This window comes from Oncorhynchus tshawytscha, linkage group LG06, assembly GCF_018296145.1.
Source record: "Oncorhynchus tshawytscha isolate Ot180627B linkage group LG06, Otsh_v2.0, whole genome shotgun sequence".
NCBI classification, from domain to species: domain Eukaryota; kingdom Metazoa; phylum Chordata; class Actinopteri; order Salmoniformes; family Salmonidae; genus Oncorhynchus; species Oncorhynchus tshawytscha.
The window spans coordinates 15,651,945-15,673,823 of record NC_056434.1 but is presented as its reverse complement, the minus strand read 5'-3'; the positions used below and the strand labels follow the sequence as shown (position 1 = coordinate 15,673,823).

Here is a 21,879-nt window from a genome sequence, read left to right as displayed (position 1 = left end):
GATAGAATGGTTTGATGTAAATCTCTTCACCAGCTTAGATTTAGTTTAGATTGATCTGTAACTTGAATGAATATTACAGTAAAATATGAATTCACCTCCTCATCAGCAAATATGTGAATGAAGTCACTCAGAGAGAAACATCCTGTTTGTAAGACAAAATCTCCTGCCTCTTCAACACATTGTCCAGCAAGAACCAACAACTTGTGGCGAGACACATCAGATATAAGCCGGCGCACCTAGTGAAATGGAAAGAAAGTCATGAAAATGAAGCTCCATTTAGTAGCCTTTACTACTCCAAATAGGTCAATAGTATAGACTGTGTTGGTGTTACAGAACACACAGAGAAACAAGGCCTCTCATTCAAGCCTACAGTCTATAATATGATAAAAAGGCTAAATGGCATTATGTTAAGACCTTCATTTTGATCCAAATTAAATGCATACCAAAGGTCACAAACAACCCACATTTAAAAGGTATACAATGTAATCAAGAGATCAAAACACAAGGATACACTCCTAGATGTTTCCACTTCACAATAATAGCACTTACAGTTGAACGGGGCAACTCTGACACCGCAGAAATTTTACAAACTGACTTGTTGGAAAGGTGGCATACTATGACGGTGCCACGTTGAAAGTTACTGAGCTCTTTAGTAAGACCATTCTACTGTCAAGGGGTGTCCACATACTTTTTATATATAGTTTATATATGTTAACATTTTAATGATAAAAAAGCAATCCATCAATAAACTCTATGGCAATATTCTACTGTTAATGGAATAAAAATAATCTCAAACTGGGAAAAGCAGCACTTCAATGTGGAAAAATCCTCACCCAACCCATCCTTTCCCCAAGAAAATATTTCGAGAATTACTGTTTACATATCCAGTACTAAGCCTACTGCAAACTTTGTTCAGGCATAACATTGAAAAACAAATACCTGAAATTACCAGCAGATACGCTTGCAGAGAACACCGATAAAGCCAGAGACCAACTTTATATTTCTCCATTTAATGCATTCTAAAATATCACAAGTGCATTAAGCATCAGGCACAGGCTAAAGGAGATTATGTTGGTGTGAGGAGGGTTTTGTGAATCATTACAGCAGCAAAACAATTTGATTTCCAGTATGAAATGAGAGCCAGATGGCAGGGAATAGAAGCATGTTATGCAATGGCAGTGTGTAGTGCAGATGGCATATGAGAAATTAGATCATTTCCATCTCAGAACAAAGCAATAGCTATGCAAAGCAGAGCAAACCTTAGTAAAATTGCTATTGAACGATAATCAAAGATTACTTCAAGGCGAGGTTAAAAAAAATTGATATTTTGTTTAATTACAGAGAAAATTTGTAGACATTTTGCTGAGTCATCACTTGCCATCGACTACAATAAAAATGTCAACCAATTCTCTCATTAACTTCTTATGGCTGCAGGGGCAGTATTGAGTAGCTTGGATGAAAGGTGCCCAGAGTCAACGGCCTGCTCCTCAGTCCCAGTTGCTAATATAAGCATATTATTATTGGGATTGGATAGAAAACACTGAAGTTTCTAAAACTGTTTGAATGATGTCTGTGAGTATAACAGAACTCATATGGCAGGCAAAAACCTGATAAGAAATCCAAACAGGGAGTGGGAAATCTGAGGTTGGTCGATTTTCAACTCAGCCCCTATTGAATACACAGTGGGATGTGGATAAAGTTGCACTTCCTAGGGCTTCCACTAGATGTCAACCATCTTTAGAAACTTGAATGAGGCTTCTGTGTTGTGGAGCCAGATGGGAGCTCTTTGAGTCAGTGGTCTGGCAGAGAGCCAGGTCCTGGGTCATGCGCATTTCACATGATTGCGACCTGCGTTCCATGGCTTTTCTACAGACATAGGAATTCTCCGGTTGGAACTTTAATGAAGATTTATGATGACAAAATCCTAAAGATTGATTCTATACTTAGTTTGACAAGTTTCTTCAACCTGTAATATAACTTTTTGAAGTTTTCGTCCGACGTTCAGATGGACCTGCACGAGCGTTTGTATTTGTGTACTAAACGCACTAACAACAGTAGCTACTTGGACATAAATAATGGACATTATCGAACAAATCAAGCATTTATTGTGGAACTAGGATTCCTGGGAGTGCATTCTGATGAAGATCGTCAAAGGTAAGGGAATATTTATGTGATTTCTGATGACTCCAACATGGCAGATAAATAAAATTTAAAAAAATTGCTTTTTATGTAAAGTTTTTAAAAATCTGACACAGCGGTTGCATTAAGGAGAGGTGGCTAATGGCTAATAATTGTATTTATCGACATTTATAATGAGTATTTCTGTAAAATTATGTGGCTCTCTGCAATATCACCGGATGTTTTTGGAACTAGTGAACATAACACGCCAATGTATACTGAGATTTTTATATGTAAATATGAACTTTATCAAACAAAACATACATGTATTGTGTAACATGAAGTCCTATGAGTGTCATCTGATGAAGATCATCAAAGGTTAGTGATTCATTTGATCTCTATTTGTGCTTTTTGTGACTCCTCTCTTTGGATGGAAAAAAGGCTGAATCTTTCTGTGAGTAGGTGGTCACCTAACAATCGTTTGTGGTGCTTTCGCTGTAAAGCCTATTTGAAATCGGACACTGTGGTGGGATTAACAACAAGATTACCTTTAAATCGGTATAAGATACATGTATGTTTGAGGAATTTTATCTATGAGATTTCTGTTGTTTTGAATTTGGCGCCCTGCACTGTTGTCAGATCATCCCGTTAACGGGATTGCAGAATATAACAAAATATAAGTGTTATTTTTTGGGGAGGTCAACTACACAGAAGGAGTGTAAATAAAATCATGTGTAAAAATGGTTGAACTTCCCCTTTAATACTATGTAATACTGACTTTCATAAAGATGTGATTTTATCATTCTGAAAATACTGGGAAATGAACTATAGACTACCCACAGCATACCTTAAAACTGAATAAAGACTTCAACAACAAGGTCTGATGCTAACAGTGAGAGATTTAGCCTAATTAGGACTCACCTCTGAGCAGACCAACTCATGGGATGGGTTCACCATCACCTGGGTATCCAGAACATCTCCACCATGTTGCAGTGTCCTCTGACCTAGAAGGAAGGAGGGAAATGGTCAGAAACGTGAGAGTAAGGAGAAGCGAAAAGGCGGCCTCCAGGAGATGAGGGGTTAAAAAAGGAACATAGCCTGTTCCTTTAGACCGGCAGGCAATTAGTCTGTCATTTACAGACTACACTAAAAGAGACAGATGGTCTGAATGAAACTGCCCATGCAGGCTAATGACAGTAGGCTATATGTGGAGAGTTTGTGAATAACAGACTATGCATCCACTAAAATGGTTCAACAGGTTGTGCAAATCAGAAGTCAAAATCCAATCTGAAAGATCTTACAGTAAACCGTTTAGCAGATGTAGAGGCCTTCAGCGTACACTTCACTCACGCCGCCAAGCTTACCCTAGTAAAACTGACTATCCTACCGATCCTCGACTTCGGCGATGTCATCTACAAAATGGCTTCCAACACTCTACTCAGCAAACTGGATGCAGTCTATCACAGTGCCATCCGTTTTGTCACTAAAGCACCTTATACCACCCACCACTGCGACCTGTATGCTCTAGTCGGCTGGCCCTCGTTACATATTCGTCGCCAGACCCACTGGCTCCAGGTCATCTACAAGTCCATGCTAGGTAAAGCTCCGCCTTATCTCAGTTCACTGGTCACGATGGCAACACCCATCCGTAGCACGCGCTCCAGCAGGTGTATCTCACTGATCATCCCTAAAGCCAACACCTCATTTGGCCGCCTTTCGTTCCAGTACTCTGCTGCCTGTGACTGGAACGAATTGCAAAAATCGCTGAAGTTGGAGACTTTCGTCTCCCTCACCAACTTCAAACATCAGCTATCTGAGCAGCTAACCGATCGCTGCAGCTGTACATAGTCTATTGGTAAATAGCCCACCCATTTTCACCTACCTCATCCCCATACTGTTTTTATTTATTTACTTGCTCTTTTGCACACCAATATCTCTACCTGTACATGACCATCTGATCATTTATCACTCCAGCAAAATTGTAATTATTCGCCTACCTCCTCATGCCTTTTGCACACATTGTATATAGACTCCCCCCTTTGTTTTCTACTGTGTTATTGACTTGTTAATTGTTTATTCCATGTGTAACTCGGTGTTGTCTGCCCACACTGCTGTGCTTTATCTTGGCCAGGTCGCAGTTGCAAATGAGAACTTGTTCTCAACTAGCCTACCTGGTTAAATAAAGGTGAAATAAATAAAAATAAAAGTCTTGAGCATAGCCAGAGAAAGTGCTCTGCCAGCATCAGAAACAACCAGTCTATAGACACTTCCCTGGGTGGAATGCCTCTAAAGAGAAGGCAACAATGCCAATTACATTAAGGTACAGAGCTTTGCATAGCCTAAAGATAAACCCTGGGCCAGCAGTCTGACTGTAGCTTTCAGTGCAGGTCTGAAGAGAGAATAGGACAAACACTAGGCAAGGTACTGAAACGAGACAAGGCTGAGGCAAAAACAAAATACCCCAAATGACGGTCTCAACAAAACATGACTTACCAGTAGTTCGAATGGTATTGATTCAACAGTCTTGAATAAGACAAAAAAAAAAACACAAATTGGTTACCAAAAAAAGCCAACATCTACACAATAATGCTATACAACTCAAAAGAAACAAAGGCAAAGCTTTAGAAATATCATATGTTTTTATTTTAGGCTATATTTGTTAATAATTCTAGTTATTCCCATGCTCCAAAAGCTACAATGACATACTGAGGCTATTCAGGCTGAAAAAACAACCTGTGATCCACACTCCTCCTACTGCATCACATGCCAGAATACAGGGACATTCACTCATGCACTGCACCAAACATCTCCATTTAGCCAACAGTTTGCCACAACAACTCACAAGACGAAATGGGAGGGGTGGTGAAACGGTTTCACGACTGGGGCTACATGCTCTAAAAGGTCAAATAATCATGGAAGTACTGGCAGAAAGCAAGGACAATGTTTTTTTATGGGTTATATAGACACACTATAAGGCTGTGGGAGGGGAAGAAAGGACTTCCAGCGAGATAAAGAGGAATAACTCAAAGTAAAAGTAACTGCACAAGCAATTTATGACTAGCCAAGCCTATAGTTGAAGAGAAGCCGACAAAAGACCAAAGTCTCTGGAGTGTATCCATTTTCACTATTGAAGCTGCAAAAGTTGTCACTTAACGCACCATGTCTTAACATATGAACAACAGCGCAAATGCACATTAACCAAAAGCTCAATAGATCCAAAACAGAGTGGACAGTTACCCAAAGGCCCAGTCCAAGTCAGGTGGTTGGTGTAGATGGTCCAGCCAGTCAAGAAGGGAGATTGAGAACGTGATTGTTGCTTGCTGTAGTCATATGTGCTAACAGGTATTGAGCATTGAAATTGATTACCACCCCATTAGGAAAGTAACTAAAGCGTTACCAACCCCATTGGGGTAGTAGCTAAGGTGTTACCACCCCCATTAGGGTAGTAGCTAAGGTGTTACCACCCCCATTAGGGAAAACATCGAAGCAACATAGAAGAATGCACGAGAGCACCGGCTGTTCTGGATGACTGTGATAACGCTCTTGGTAGTCCATGTGAGCAAGACCTTTAAACAGGTCAACATTCAAAGCCGAGGGGCAGACGGATTACCATGACGTGTACTGCGAGCATGTGCTGACGAAATGGCAAGTGTCTTCACTGACATTTTCAACCTCTCCCTGACCGAGTCTGTAATAACTACGTTTCAATCAGACCACCCTAGTCCAAGGAAGCGAAGGTAACCTGCCTAAATGATTACCACCCCATAGCACTCACGTCAGTTGCCATGAAGTGCTTTGAAACGCTGTTTCAAGCAGACCACCATAGTCCCTGTGCCCAAGAACACAATGGCAACCTGATGAAAATTACTACAGACCCGTAGCACTCACGTCCATAGCCATGAAGTGCTTTGAAAGGCTGGTAATGGCTCACATCAACACAATTATCCCAGAAACCCTAGACCCACTCCAATTTGCATAAGGCCCAAACAGATCCACAGATGATGCAATGTCTATTGCACTCCACACTGCCCTTTCCCATCTGGACAAAGGGAACACCTATGTGAGAATGTTATTCATTGACTACAGCTCAGCGTTCAACACCATAGTACCCTCAAAGCTCATCACACGACTCCAACACCATCAATAAGTTTGCAGACGACACAACAGTGGTAGGCCTGATCACTGACAATGATGAGAAAGCCTATAGGGAGGTCAGAGAACTGGCAGTGTGGTGCCAAGACCACAACCTCTCCCCTCAACGTGATCAAGACAAAAGGAGCTGATTGTGGACAACAAGAAAAGGCGAACAGGCACCTATTAACATCGGTGGGGCTGTAGGAGAAGGTTTAGAGCTTCAAGTTCATTGGTGTCCACATCACCAACAAACTAGAATTGTCCCAACACACCAAGACAGTCATGAAGAGGGCACAACAAAACATTTTCCCCCTCAGGAGACTGCAAAGATTAGTCATGGGTCCACAGACGCTCAAAAAGTTCTACAGCTGCACCATCGAGAACATTCTGACAGGTTGCATCACCGCCTGGTATGGCAAGTGCTCGGCATCTGACCGTAAGGTGCTACAGAGGGTAGTGCGTACTGCCCAGGAAATCACTGGGGCCAAGATTCCTACCATCTAGGACCTATATAATAGGCGGTGTCAGAGTAAAGCCCATAAAATTGTCACTCACCATTCACCCAAGTCAGACTGTTTTCTCTGCTTTCGCATGGCAAGCGATTCTGGAGCACCAAGTCTAGGACCAAAAGGCTCCTAAACAGCTTCTATCCCCAAGCCATAAGACTGCTGAACAATTAATCAAATGGCCACCAGACTATTTACATTTGACCCCCCCCCAATGTCATTAGCGTACCAACCTCCAACCCCTCCTCTCATTACAACAGTCCACCCTATTTCCTGTGCTGCGAGAAGAGGAACCATTTTTTAGTCACCAGCATGTGTAAAAGAGACATGATCAGAGAGAGAGCCCCAGCTCCAACCTTGACCCTTGTGTAGAGACGAAACCGAAAACATGAGGAAGCACTTTCTTCCTTCCTGTCAAGCTAGTTGTGCTAGCATGGTGCCATTGTAACAGCTGCATGGCCTAGGCTTTTCCCCAGAGAACACAATAGCACAAGGAAGCAAATAATTAACTTAATTCTATCTTGAACAATTTATCAAGGCCCATGACCAGATATTGTATATATTGGTTCATTAGTGTGAATCTAACTCAGAACGGATATTAGCGGCATCCATGAATAACTTGAATTATTTACCAAAAGTGTTGAGACTACCAAGGCTCTCAAGACCACCTCTGCCTTGTCCACATGCTGTGTGTCTGTCTGGTTGAGCCCTGTCCTATCAGAGATCTGTGCCCCCTGCAGGGACAAACTTGAGGGGCACCCAGGGCAACATCCACCACCACCACGTTGGACGGAGGCAAATTAAAACCACCACAGCATGACTTTTAAGCAAAGGATTACTCTTTCCACGCTTTCTTCCCCTCATCTCCATGACTTCTTGATATGTGCAATTCCACAATAATGGAGTGATGCACAAGGAACATTTGAAAATTATGCACAAGGATGACTTAATTTTCAACTGTTTGTTTTACAAAAACACATTTCCTTGAAGAACAGTGCAGATGCAAAGTTTGGTAACAGAATGACAGATTGTGCTGTTGGCGCCATCATTCTGTTACCAAACTTTGCATCTGCATTGCTCTTCAAGTAAATGTGTTTTTACAGCATGGAGCTGTATGGTTTATTTAACTTTGTAATTATTGTTATTACTTGACATAGATTTTAAAGTGAAAAAGTTAAATCTGAATCTCAGCATCACTCTGTTACTGTGGAATTACCCATCTCTCATCTTTGATGGCTCTCTGGGCTTTGGCACCATTCGTCCCTTGGAGCAGATCCTTTCTTCCACGGTCAGGTTCTCATTGTACATATACACACTGCAGTGTATAATTCTACTCTGCTTGAAAACAAGGCTGAAAGTGGCCTGAAATATTCACAGCAATATGGCTGAAAGGAAAAAGCTGCACAGTTCCATTTTCTGCCTTTACTCTTCAACTCTGGATGAGTCACAATATGTAGCAATTGTGTAAAATAATTTAATTAGGGTTTTGGTAAAGGAATATGCTTAAGATGCTGCCATATTTCAGATGTGATGAGTCTCCTCTGTAACCATTACTTCTGAGGTGAATCGTAATTCTTTAAGGTTTGCCATTTGCAGGTGTATCCAAACACTCTACCCCCTCCCCAGCCACCAAATCCAACCCTGCAAAAGCACTGCTTCAATATTTCACAGGGACACTGACAGAGGCAGGTTTTTAAAAAATCTACGCTGTAAATCACAGGAGGAGCTACATGACATGTTGCTGGGAGTGGACCAGCTGCTCACGTAACCAGGGCAGCCAGTAAACCACCCCAGTCCCCCTACTATAAAAAGGAGACAGTCAGCCTGGGGATGGGGATGGTGTGGGGATGGTGTGGGGATGGTGTGGTCAGGGTGATGAGCTGTGTTGCTTTTACGCCAAACATAACGTTTTGCATTGTTGCCAAAAAGTTCAATTTTGGTTTCATCTGACCAGAGCACCTTCTTCCACATGTTTGGTGTGTCTCCCAGGTGGCTTGTGGCAAACTTTAAACAACACATTTTATGGATATCTTTAAGAAATGGCTTTCTTCTTGCCACTCTTCCATAAAGGCCAGATTTGTGCAATATACGACTGATTGTTGTCCTATGGACAGAGTCTCCCACCTCAGCTGTAGATCTCTGCAGTTCATCCAGAGTGATCATGGGCCTCTTGGCTGCATCTCTGATCAGTCTTCTCCTTGTATGAGCTGAAAGTTTAGAGGGACGGCCAGGTCTTGGTAGATTTGCAGTGGTCTGATACTCCTTCCATTTCAATATTATCGCTTGCACAGTGCTCCTTGGGATGTTTAAAGCTTGGGAAATCTTTTTGTATCCAAATCCGGCTTTAAACTTCTTCACAACAGTATCTCGGACCTGCCTGGTGTGTTCCTTGTTCTTCATGATGCTCTCTGCGCTTTTAACGGACCTCTGAGACTATCACAGTGCAGGTGCATTTATACGGAGACTTGATTACACACAGGTGGATTGTATTTATCCTCATTAGTCATTTAGGTCAACATTGGATCATTCAGAGATCCTCACTGAACTTCTGGAGAGAGTTTGCTGCACTGAAAGTAAAGGGGCTGAATAATTTTGCACGCCCAATTTTTCAGTTTTTGATTTGTTAAAAAAGTTTGAAATATCCAATAAATGTCATTCCACTTCATGATTGTGTCCCACTTGTTGATTCTTCACAAAAAAATACAGTTTTATATCTTTATGTTTGAAGCCTGAAATGTGGCAAAAGGTCGCAAAGTTCAAGGGGGCCGAATACTTTCGCACGGCACTGTATAGGCACCGGTTAGTCGGGCTGATTGAGGTAGTATGCAAATGTAGATATGGTTAAAGTGACTATGCATATATGATAAACAGAGTAGCAGCAGCATAAAAGAGGGTTTGGGGGAGGGGGGGCACACAATGCAAATAGTCTAGGTAGCCATTTGATTACCTGTTCAGGACTCTTATGGCTTTGGGGTAAAAACTGTTGAAGCCTTTTTGTCCTAGACTTGGCACTCCGGTACCTCTTGCCATGCGGTAGTAGAGAGAACAGTCTATGATTGGGGTGGATGAGGTCTTATACAATTTTTAGGGCCTTCCTCTGACACCGCCTGGTATAGAGTTCCTGGATGGCAGACAGCTTAGCCCCAGTGATGTACTGGGCCGTACACACTACCCTCTGTAGTGCCTTGCGGTCGGAGGCCGAGCAATTGCCGTACCAGGCAGTGATGCAACCAGGATGCTCTTGATGTTGCAGCTGTAGAACCTTTTGAGGATCTCAGGACCCATGACAAGTTGTTTTAGTTTCCTGATGGGGAATAAGCTTTGTCGTGTCCTCTTCACGACTGTCTTGGTGTGCTTGAACCATTCTAGTTTGTTGGTGATGTGGACACCAAGGAACTTGAAGCTCTCAACCTGCTCCACTATAGCCCCATCGATGAGAATGGGGGTGTGCTTGGTCCTCCTTTTCCTGTAGTCCACAATCATCTACAATAGCCTTGGTTACGTTGAGGGCTAGGTTGTTATTCTGGCACCACACAGCCAGGTCTTTGGCCTCCTCTCTATAGGCTGTCTCGTCATTGTTGGTGATCAGTCCTACCACTGTTGTGTCTGCAAACTTAATGATGAGAGTGTGCATCATCTGTGGATCTGTTTGGCGGTTTGCAAATTGGAGTGGGTCTAGGGTTTCTGGGATAATGGTATTAACGTGAACCATTACCAGCCTTTCAAAGCACTTCATGGATACGGATGTGTATTCTATGGGTCTGTAGTCATTTAAGCAGGTTGCCTTCGTGTTCTTGGGCACAGGGACCATGGAGGTCTGCTTGAAATATGTTGGTATTACAGACTCAAATCAGGGACATGTTGAAAATGTCAGTGAAGACACCTGCCAGTTGGTCAGCACATGCACGGAGCACACATCCTTGTAATCCGTCTGGCCCCGCAGCCTTGTGTATGTTGACCTGTTTAAAAGGTCTTACTCAAGTCAGCTACGGAGAGCGTGATCACAGTCGTCCGGAACAGCTGATGCTCTCATGCATGCCTCAGTGTTGCTTGCCTCAAAGCGAGCATAGAAGTGATTTAGCTCGTCTGGTAGGCTCGAGTCACCGTGCAGCTTGCGGCTGTGCTTCCCTTTCTAGTCTAATAGTTCGCAAGCCCTGCCACATAAGACAAGCGTCGGAGCCGGTGTAGTACGATTCAATCTTAGCCCTGTATTGACGCTTGCCCTCGTCGGAGGGCACAGCATGATTTCTAATCAGCTTCCGGGTTAGAGTCCCGCACCTTGAAAGCGGTAGCTCTACCCTTTAGCTCAGTGCGAATGTTGCCTGTAATCCATGGCTTCTGGTTGGGGTATGTACATACAGTTACTGTGGGCACGACGTCCTTGATGCACTTATTGATAAAGCCAGTGACTGATGTGGTGTACTCCTCAATGCCGTTAGAAGAATCCCAGAACATGTTCCAGTCTGTGATATTAAGACAGTCCTGTAGTTTAGCATCTGCATCACCTGACCACTTTTTTTTACAGACCGAGTCACTGGAGCTTCCTGCTTTAAATGTTTTGCTTGCAAGCAGAAATTAGGAAGATAGAATTGTGGTGGAGTACAGGTGATCTAGAATGTTTTTTCCCTCTGGTTGCACATTTAACATGTTGATAGAAATTAGGTAGAACTGAGTTTCCCTGCTTGCTTATTTCCTTATACAGCTGACTGAGTGCGGTCTTAGTGCCAGCATCCATCTGTGGTGGTAAATAAACAGCCACGAAAAGTACAGCTCAAAACTCTAGGCAAATAGTGTGGTCTGCATTTTATCACAAGATACTTTACTTCAGACAAAATTTAGAGACTTCCTTAGATTTCATGCACCTGCTGATTACAAATATGCACAGCCGCTGCTGCCATTTCTTCCGGCGCCATTCAGTCATCATTAGCTAATGGCTATACAGTAATAATGCTGCTAAAGCTTTGTTATTACTCCGTTAGGCAACTATCCCCTAATATATACATACATTCCAATTTGTACTAATTCCAACTCATTTGTATTAGGTATTTTTCATGAATCACTCTTGTATAAGGTTATATTGGTTGTCCTGTGAAATGAGATCAAGCAGACACACCACCTGATTCTCTGCTCCCCCAGCCTGCAGCCAAGCTCAGCACCACCCTGTCAGGCAGCCCTCCAGTGTAAAAACACACACTCAACAGCTGGCCTGCCATTAGTCAGCCTGTTGGCCGGAAGAGGCTAGGCAGCACGGCTTCCATAGTGGAGCACTGCAGCAATACAGTAGTAGTAATTTCACAGATGCCCAGTTGTGATGGCCTGAGCTAGCATGAGCAAGTGTGAGTGAGGACTGATGGTGGGGCGAGGTAATGCTTGATACCAAAGGAGAAAGTTGCTATGTCTTGGTGACTGTGGGAAGATGGGCTGCAGAGTGAGGAAGGTGCAGCTATGGCCAACTATTTAAAGCTGCGAGGTCACACCGACTACTCCTCCCACCCACCCTGGCAATTCACTCTCTGCTTTCCATCAGCCACCTGTCTCATTTCTCTGTTCTCCCAACTAACACTCCACACAAACTACACTGCAAACTATACAAATAACAGTCTGAAGGAGCTACTCAGCTGATGCTGTATGGTTGAGGTGTAGAGGAATAAAACTTCATTGCAATGTTTCTCCTGCTTTTGTCTTGTGTGCCAGGCTTCTAGGTTCTTCTACAAAAAGACGTTGCTTGTTGGCCTCTGGATCTCACAGAAACAAATTCAAATTGTGGAACTTATCCAACCCTGAGCAACCTGGCATTTCCAGGCTTCAGCATACAGAGCGAATATGACAATACGACATCTGGCTATGAAGTACAACTCCTGCTATAAATTAGGCGGGACACTGGGCTTTGGAAAACATTACTACTTGAAACCATTACCTGACCTCACATAAACAGCCTGCTGGCCAGGGTTAATGGACAGCACCAGTACCACCCATGGCATTGCGTACACAGTCCCAGGCAGTCAAATGAAAACATTGACTCATATCTATCATTAGTGTCCGATGGAGTCCAAGAGGGGGCATGTAGGACAACGTGCCTTTTGTCTTTGTCAACGAACGGTCGCTTCCAGTCAACATAAAAAGGCCTATGGCCTCCTGATGCTTTTCCAGAGGGCTAAAACACTCTCCCTGTTGTCATCAACAAACCCCATGGACAGTTTTGTTTGCTTCGAGTGAAAAGCAGAAAGGATGCTGTCAAAATGCAGTGTCATAGTCCTTTTAGTGCTGCTGAGAATGGTCACTGAACGAAAGGTACCGCAACCAAGATTGAAGATGGGGAGAATGCTACGTGTGCACACACACACACACCTCTCCAGAACTGATGAAGAGTCAAATGGGACCACGGGGTAGTCTTCATCAAAGGGTTCTGCAATCCACTTGGAATGTTATGCAAATGTTAGTTTCATATTCTTCTTGAATGCTCTCATTTTCCAACAGAAGAGTATTTGTTTGGTTGTGTTTTGCATTAATAGATAAATACACAAGCAGTATTCAGTCAGCTGAGTTAAGTTGCTCAGTGTTACGAGAACAACAGCCGGTGGCGAAAACATTGATGAATGGTAATGCAGTGTCCACAACATAATAACAGGGCACACGCTTTCTGCCATAACCTCCAACCAAGGCTGGCGACTAAGGAGAAGTAAAGGCAATCAAAGCTTTTTCTCAACATCATTTGTATAATTTTCCCAGATTGTATTGTAGATTACCTGGATGATAGATAAATATACATGCAACATGTAGTGTTGGTCCCATGAACTGGAATAAAAGAGCACAGAAATGTTCCATATGCACAGAAATCATATTTCTCTAAATGTTGTGCACAAATGCGTTTACATTCCAGTTAAAAGGATTTCTCCTTTGCCAAGATAATTTATTCACCTGGCAGGTGTGGCATATCAAGAAGCTAAATAAACAGGTGCACCTTGTGCTGGGCATTGGTCACACAACGCCACAGATGTCTCAAGTTGAGGGAGGGAGGGAGCATGCAATTGGCATGCTGACTGCATTACGGTCCACTAGAGCTGTTGCTGGAGAATTAAAATGTTTATTTCTCTACCATAAGCCTCGTCCAATGCTATTTTAGAGAATTTGGCAGCACGTCCAACTGGCCTCACAACGGCAGACCATGTGTGACCACGCCAGCCCAGGACCTCCAGATTCGGCTTATATAACTGCGGGATTGTCTGAGACCAGTCACCCGGACAGGTGATGAAACTGCGCAAAACCAAATAATGTCTGCACAAACTGTCAGAAAACATCTCAGGGAAGCTCGTCATCCTCACCAGGGTCTTGATCTGACTGCAGTTCTGCGTCTTAACGGACTTCAGTGGGCAAAGTCTCACCTTCAAAGGCCACTGGCATGCTGGAGAAGTGTGCTCTTCATGGATGAATCCCGGTTGCAACTCTACCGGGCAGATGGCAGACAGCATGTATAGCATTGTGTGGACGAGCAGTTTGCTGATGTCAATGTTGAACAGAGTGCCCCATGGTGGCGATTGGGGTTACGGTATGGGCAGGTATAAGCTATGGACAACAAACACAATTGCATTTTATCGATGGCAATTTGAATGCACAGAGATACCGTAACGAGATCCGTGCCATTCATCTGCCGTCATCACCTCGTGTTTCAGCATGAGAGTCCAAGGACCCATGTTGCAAGGATCTGTACAATTCCTGGAGACAGAAAATGTCCCAGTTCGTCCATGGACTGCATACTCACCAGGCGTCACCCATAGAGCAAGTTTGGTATGTACAACAGCATGTTCCAGTTCCCCCAATATCCAGCAACATCGCACAGCCATTGAAGAGGAGTGGTACAACGTTCCACAGGCCACAATCAACAGCCTGACCAACTTGCAGTAAATAGTGTTCGCCCCTACCTTTTTGTTAAGGGTATCTGTATTCCTTAGTCATGTTAAATCCATAGATTAGGTCCTAATTTATTTATTTTAATTGACTGACTTCCTTATATGAACTATAACTCACTAAAATCTTTGACATTGGATGTTGCATTTATATTTTTGTTCAGTGTAGATATCAGATGAATATGCTAAGTTCAATGAGTCTTTACAGCAATTAGATGGAGTTATTATGAGATAGAAATCTCTGGTGGGGAAGGAAGCAAGCTCCATCTCCACTGGAGTGTGAAGACGCCAAGCGAATTTAATATCACTGGTGTTTGCCAGGCTGAGCAGCACCTGACCTGCCGAGCAAGACAGACTTTCTAATCCGCCAACGGTCAGTCCATCTAAGTGCTGCTACTGCTGATCTGCTAGATATAGCCTCTCCACACGCAAACCTCTAGTCCCAGGGCACCGCCGTGTTGCTAACCACTGTGGCCCAGAATGCTAACAGCAGGGAGGAAGCCCAGGGACAGACACACACCTAACAGTGAATAACATGAGAATGGGAACTGGAAGCTATAGGTGGTTCCAATGGCTCAGTTGGTTGGAGCATGGTATGTGTGGGTTTGATTCCCACATGAGTTCTCTAAGTGGCTTTGGATGAATGACCATATAATTATATGAATGAATTGCAAAGCATAGAATTCTTTGGAATGGATATTCTCATTTAAAGCAACTTACTCCTACCATTTAGAATGTTTTACTAATTTATGCTTATTATGGCTTCTCTGAGAATTGTTATCGTTATGGGATGTAACAGTGTGTTGCACAGAAAATGTGTAACGTTTTTTTTTCTTCATCTTGTGTTCTCAATTTCACAGCTGTCAAGTTTGAAAAGTGGGTCATGAACAGCATTCACACTGATATTCAATGGGACTCATTTAATAGACTGACAGAAGAAACATTCAAAAAGGAGTTGGAGAACATTACTAAAAGAACAGCAGGCATTCACATGCGAGTCATAAGTTTGAAAGAAACAGAATGGCATGGTAGTTTAGGGGTGATGAGGATTTCAGCTGTTCACTCAGCTGCCTAACACACCCAATTCCATCTTGGAAATGCACCCCATAAAGTTGCTGGTACCAGTCTGTTCAACCAAGGCAGACTGACTTGAGATTATGGATCCAAGCAATGATACAAGAGCAGTTGACAATAAAACGAACAGTGTATGAAGCATCTAATCTTCAATAGGCTTGAATTTTTATTTAACAAGGCAAGTCAGTTAAGAACAAATTCTTATTTACAATGACTGCCAACCAAAAGGTAAAAGACCTCCTGCAAGGACAGGGGCTGGGATGAATGAAAAAATCACGACAAGAGACAAAACTACATAAAGAGAAACAAATAACCATTAACATCATCCCTTCAACCACTTTTACATGCCTTGTTAACATACAGTGCACAGTCAGAAAGTATTCACACACCAACCTTTTCCACATTTTTTTTGTTACAAAGTGGGATTACATTGATTTAATTGTCATCGATCTACACAAAATACTAATGTTAAAGTGTAAAAACATTTGTAAAAAACTAAAGTTATATATTCACTGTCTTCTTGGTAAGCAGCGTATAAATATAAATGTGATATCTCCCATGTCTGATATTTTCCTCTATTTTGATGTGCTCATCCATTCTGTATTTTTATACTGAAAACTAGTCCTTATATATATATAGCCACCCCTATATATATATATATTATTGATTAGATAAGTAGTCTATAGATGTAACACCTGGATTTTGCAACATTTGCCCATTATTATTTTAAAAATAAAACATAACAATGACGGCGTCCAACGTTGTCTCCTATCAAAGCCATTAAACTAACTCTTTTAAAGACACCATTGGCCTCATGGTAAAATCCCTGAGCAGTTTCTTTCCTTTCCGGCAAAAATTAGGAAGGACGCCTGTACGTTTGTAGTGACTGCGTGTACTGACACACTATCAAAATTATAATTGATATCTTCACCAAGCTCAAAGGGATATTCAATGTCTGCTTTTTATTTTTTTATAAAAATATTGATATATATATTTTTGCACATCTACCAGAGGGGCCCTTCTTGCGAAACATTGGAAAACATCCCTGGTCTTTGTGGTTGAATCTGTGTTTGAAATTCACTGCTCGACTTAGGGAGCTTACAGAATTGTGTTTGTGGGGTACAGAGAGGAGGTAGTCATTCAAAAAATTATATTAAACACTATCATTGCACACAGAGTGAGTCCATGCAACTTATTATCTGACTTGTTCTAAAAACATAATTCCACTAACATTATGGGGTATTGTGTGTAAGCCAGTGACAAAACATCTCAATTTAACTATTTTAAATTCAGGCTGTAACAACAAAATGTGAATCAGTCAAGGGGAGTGAATACTTTGAAGGCTCTGTACATGGGCCAAAGCAATGTGGTCTTAACCTGCAGAGACTACAGGCACTTTTAATACATCATACATAAATTGGTCAAATATGACCACACAGAGAGAGGTTAAATAAAAGGTTTTTAAAAATATGACAGATGAATGTACATGTTTCATTTCAGAGGTCAGTGGTGGGGAAAGTCCCCAAATTCTCCTTACCTTTTATTTCCTCTGAGAAGAAGGCAGAGTGTCGCGACACAAATAGCTTGAGCTGCTCATCCAGGTTACAGGCTGTCAGGTCCACGCCCCATGAGCGGATGCCTGTTGAAACACACACACAAGATTAGGAGCACACTCAATACTCTGGTCAACAGCATTTTCAATTAATCAAACCAAATATTCACTTCTTAATATGGATCACTGTCCCATCAACGGGACAGTTGTTGCTCAATATGAATAATGTGATGTCGTTTTATACAAACAAAAACGCACAATTGGCCCAGGGTCGTCCGGTTTTGGCATCAATGTAAATAAGAATTTGTACCGACTTGCCTAGTTAAATAAAGGTCAAATAAAAAATAACTTCGGTTCTTACTGATTTTTATTTATTTGTGGTAGACTGACTTCAAAGAGACCACATTCAAGTCCTCCATCCCCCACTTAGTCTGACTGCTGCTCTATGGCTCCACAACAAACCCCCTCCCAGCCATCTAGAGGTGTGAATACCCAGCCAGCCTACAAGTAGAGGATGCTATGTGCTTTACAGCAAAAAGACTTGGGACCAGCAGCACAATCTTGTGTAGAGGGTGTTCCAAATACTGTAATTGTAAATAGTGTGTACATTTTAAATATATTTTGTACTGTGTGTGTGGTTGGTTCACTTATGACATTAGTTCAGTGTTGGCTGCTAACTTTGTCCTTAAATATTTCACTTTGTGTTTGGAGGCATTGGATAAGCATTCTTGTCATGTCTCCTGTTAGTACATTTTATGTATGGAAGCTAATTATCCATAATGTATGACAATCCTGGGAGTGTGTAAACTTGTATTTTTTATTAGCATAGCATTTTTGTATGTTTTCTATAGTTAGGTTCTAGAAAATGTACCAATTCGGCCACTTGGGTACATTTGGGGAAATCGTGAAGGACACCTGGGTGACTTCACACTAAATGTCATATAGCTTGCTCATTCTTGAAGTTATAAGTCTGAAACTTTGCACACACTGTTGCCTTATTGTGGACACCATCTAAATGACAGCTTCCCAACTGAATGTGTGGCTTGTCTCTTGCATTTCAAAGATGGTACCAAAAAAAAGAAAATCTATATTTTTTCTTTGTATTTTCTTTAACCAGATCTAATGTGTTATATTCTCCTACATTCATTTCCACAAACTTCAAAGTGTTTCCTTTCGAATGGTATCAAGAATATGCACATACTTGCTTCATTGCCTGAGCTACAGGCAGTTAGATTTGGGTATGTCAATTTAGGCGAAAATTTAAAAAAAGAGGGATCTTTAAGAGGTTCACGAGACAGGCACTTTTACTAAGCAAGGCCACAAAGAGATCCCAAAGGACTTATGAGGAATGTCAAGTATGAATTGAACATATAAATATAATATCCCATCCTCATAATGAAAGACAATGCTAGCTACATTATAACAAAGCAATGAAAACAATGGATGCAACAAGAGGAGCTTAGCTGCACCCTGACTAGGGTTTGAAAGGGTAAGAAATTTACAGGTAAATTTCCTGAATTTTTCCATAGGAAGTTAAGCCATGGAATTTGGGGAATTTGCCTATAACAGTGCACCTTTTTTTGTGGGATACACAAGGCATATTTTGGTTAAACCACCCCCAATTCAATGGAATTGCAACCCTCTGCATGCACAGTGCATTCTTCCATCACATGCACAGCTGATTCTCAAGATCTTGCACACTAATGAGATGCTATTGAGCCCACACTACTGTCTGAGCCAAGGACATGTTTTCTGGTAAATTTTGATTAGAACACTGGGTGGAGTTTATATATTTTATATATGACACTCACAAAAACCAACTTCTGACAAAAGTCCCTCTACTTCTATTCGTGGTGATAATTATGAATCAGACACCTTATCGATAGCAACAGCTCATGCTCTTCCTGGAATCAGAAGTTTTTTTGACTCAATGGAGGAACGTAGTCAGAGAAATGCTGATGAATGTCTTGCTCGAGCTGTGTATGCAACTGGTTCACCTCTGATGCTCACAGGCCATGTGTATTGGAATAGATTTCTGAATGTTCTTCGCCCAGCATAAACCCCTCCAACCAGACATGCTTCATCTACTAATTTGCTGGATGCAGAGTTCAACAGAGTTCAGGTGAAGGTCAAGCAAATCATAAAGAACGCAGACAACTGCAATCATCTCTGATGGGTGGTCGAATGCTAGTGGGCAAGGAATAATTAACTACATCATCTCCACCCCTCAACCAGTATTCTACAAGAGCACAGACAAGGGACTCATCTGCAACACACCGGTCTCTACATTGCAGATGAGCTGAAGGCAGTCATCAATGACCTTGGACCACAGAAGGTATTTGCACTGGTGACAGACAATGCTGCGAACATGAAGGCTGCTTGGTCTAAAGTGGAGGAGTCCTACCCTCACATCATACCCATTGGCTGTGCTAATCATGCATTGAATTTGCTCCTCATGGACATCATGGCACTGAAAACAATGGATACACTACAAGAGAGCCAAGGAAATTATTATGGACTGTATGTGAAGGGTCATCAAGTTATAGCAGCAATCTACCTCACCAAGCAAAGTGAGAAGAATAAGAGCACCACATTGAAGCTGCCCAGCAACACAGGTGGTGGTGTCATGTTTGACAGTCTCCTGGAGGGGAAGGAGTCTCTCCATGAAATGGCCATATCACAGTCTGCCGATATGGACAGCCCCATCAAGAGGATCCTCCTGGATGATGTATTTTGGGAGAGAGCGGTAAAGCAGCCTGAAACTCCTGAAACCTATAGCAGTAGCCATTGCACAGATTGAGGTTGACGATGCCATCCTGTCTGATGTTCAGACTCTGCTTGCAGATGTAAGAGAAGTACTGCCCTGCCCACTTCACTGTTGCTCCAAGCAGAGGAAACTGCAGTTCTAAAATACATCAAAAAGTGTGAAGACTTTTGCCTGAAGCACATTTTACACCGCAGCTCACATGTTGGACCCCAAGTATGCTGGTAAGAGCATCCTGTTTGGTGCAGAGATTAACAAGGCCTATGGTGTCATCACTACCGTGTCTCGCCACCTTGGCCTGGGTGAGGGCAAGGTTCTTGGCAGTCATGCGAAGTACACTTCCAAGTACACTTAGATTCTAGACAATCAATTTACAGATGTTAAAAATGTTTTTGGGAGATGCGTTTTGATCTTCGAGGATCATTCAATATTCCCTTTTGATGTTCAGTGAAATCATCCCATGTGAAGAGTCAACTCATTTAATTAAAGTTCAATTCATAACTAAATTGTTTTTTTAAATTTATATTGGAAGGATTTAATCATTTGCAATTAAGTCCACTTATGATAAGGTAAAAGTTTTCTGTTTCTGTCTCCATATGATATGGTAAATATATCCAATGCAAAAAACAGCTACATTTAAAATGGTATTAATAATAATAAAGCATTTATTCACATATATTCCCACTGAAAGTTTCCTCCACTGAATATTCCCCAAAATGTGCAACCTAGCCTGACAGAAGCCATGGAGATTTAAGCTTATATGTAATTAGTCAGTTCTGAAAGTGGAACCTAACCAGGCTCAGCAACCTTGACTACCTTGTGCAAATGTAACATAGTAAATCTGTCCCTCTCCATTTAGTATGATATACATATTACGTTTCATAATGTATGTCCATCATCCATTTCATATGATATGTTACAAATAGCAATTTGTACAATGTGTTATGAATTTGCAATACGTATAAAATGTTACAAATTCCGACTTGTTGACGCTAATGTTAGCTGGGCTAATAATAACAACAACAGCGCAAGCCTATAGATACACTTTCCTACTCATTCATTACTGCTGCACTGCTTGTTGTAGCCCTGAGAGGAAATGGGAAGAACACACATTTTATGGCTTATAAAAGTGTTGAATACAAAGTGTTGACAGTGCTGAGTAAGAAATTAAACAAACTCACTCGTAAAAACAGCAGCTCTTTGCTGTATTCATTGACATTCTCTCTCTAGTCATGGTTTTAAACGTTTTGAAATCTCACAGAATTAATTTTGCTGTTGCCTTTTTTTTTTTTAAATTGCCTGCTACTTTAATGCAGACTCGGTCATCTGAGCAATCTGATTGACCAGAGGTAGCATAGTGCACTTGATTTCCTCACCAGGCCCACCGGGAAGGCAGAATTGGTACCTTCAGACACATGAAATGGCAACAGTTTGCCTACCTGGCACCAGGGCAGCGGAATTGGCTGCACCTACCACCAACAGCCCGAGACTAACAAAATAAAATAGGAACACAAGGTTTAATCGTTAGGTTTTTAGTGAAGTGTTAGCCAACATGCTGCATAGTTGCAAAGTAGCTAAAAAGTTGTAGCTAAGTGCTAATTAGTGCAAATGTTAAAGTTGTCCTTGATCAGATTCGAACACGCAACCTTTGGGTCGCTAGACGTTCGCATTATACGTCCACCCATCCACCTCTCCTTTCTGTAACCATACCAAACGTAACATACAGTATCATACTCATTTGAGTGTCCCGGATTTAACTTTACTATGTTACGTCTAGTTTATGAGACCAGGCTGGGCTCAGTGGTTTCATAATAACATATACAGACA

At 41.9% G+C, this 21,879-nt stretch overlaps 1 protein-coding gene across 1 annotated transcript in view; it reads right to left on the bottom strand.

Moving 5' to 3' along the window:
• The window catches only part of LOC112252106 (microtubule-associated protein 1B), a 48,891-nt gene that overhangs the window by 7,501 nt on the left and 19,511 nt on the right, over positions 1–21,879 (bottom strand). Inside the window, exons 2-4 of the mRNA XM_024423057.2 lie at positions 17,274–17,375; positions 3,040–3,122; positions 96–236 (exon numbers count right to left, since the gene is read on the bottom strand). Coding sequence (XP_024278825.1) covers positions 96–236; positions 3,040–3,122; positions 17,274–17,375 — 326 coding nt within the window. The remainder of the gene's footprint in view (positions 1–95; positions 237–3,039; positions 3,123–17,273; positions 17,376–21,879) is intronic.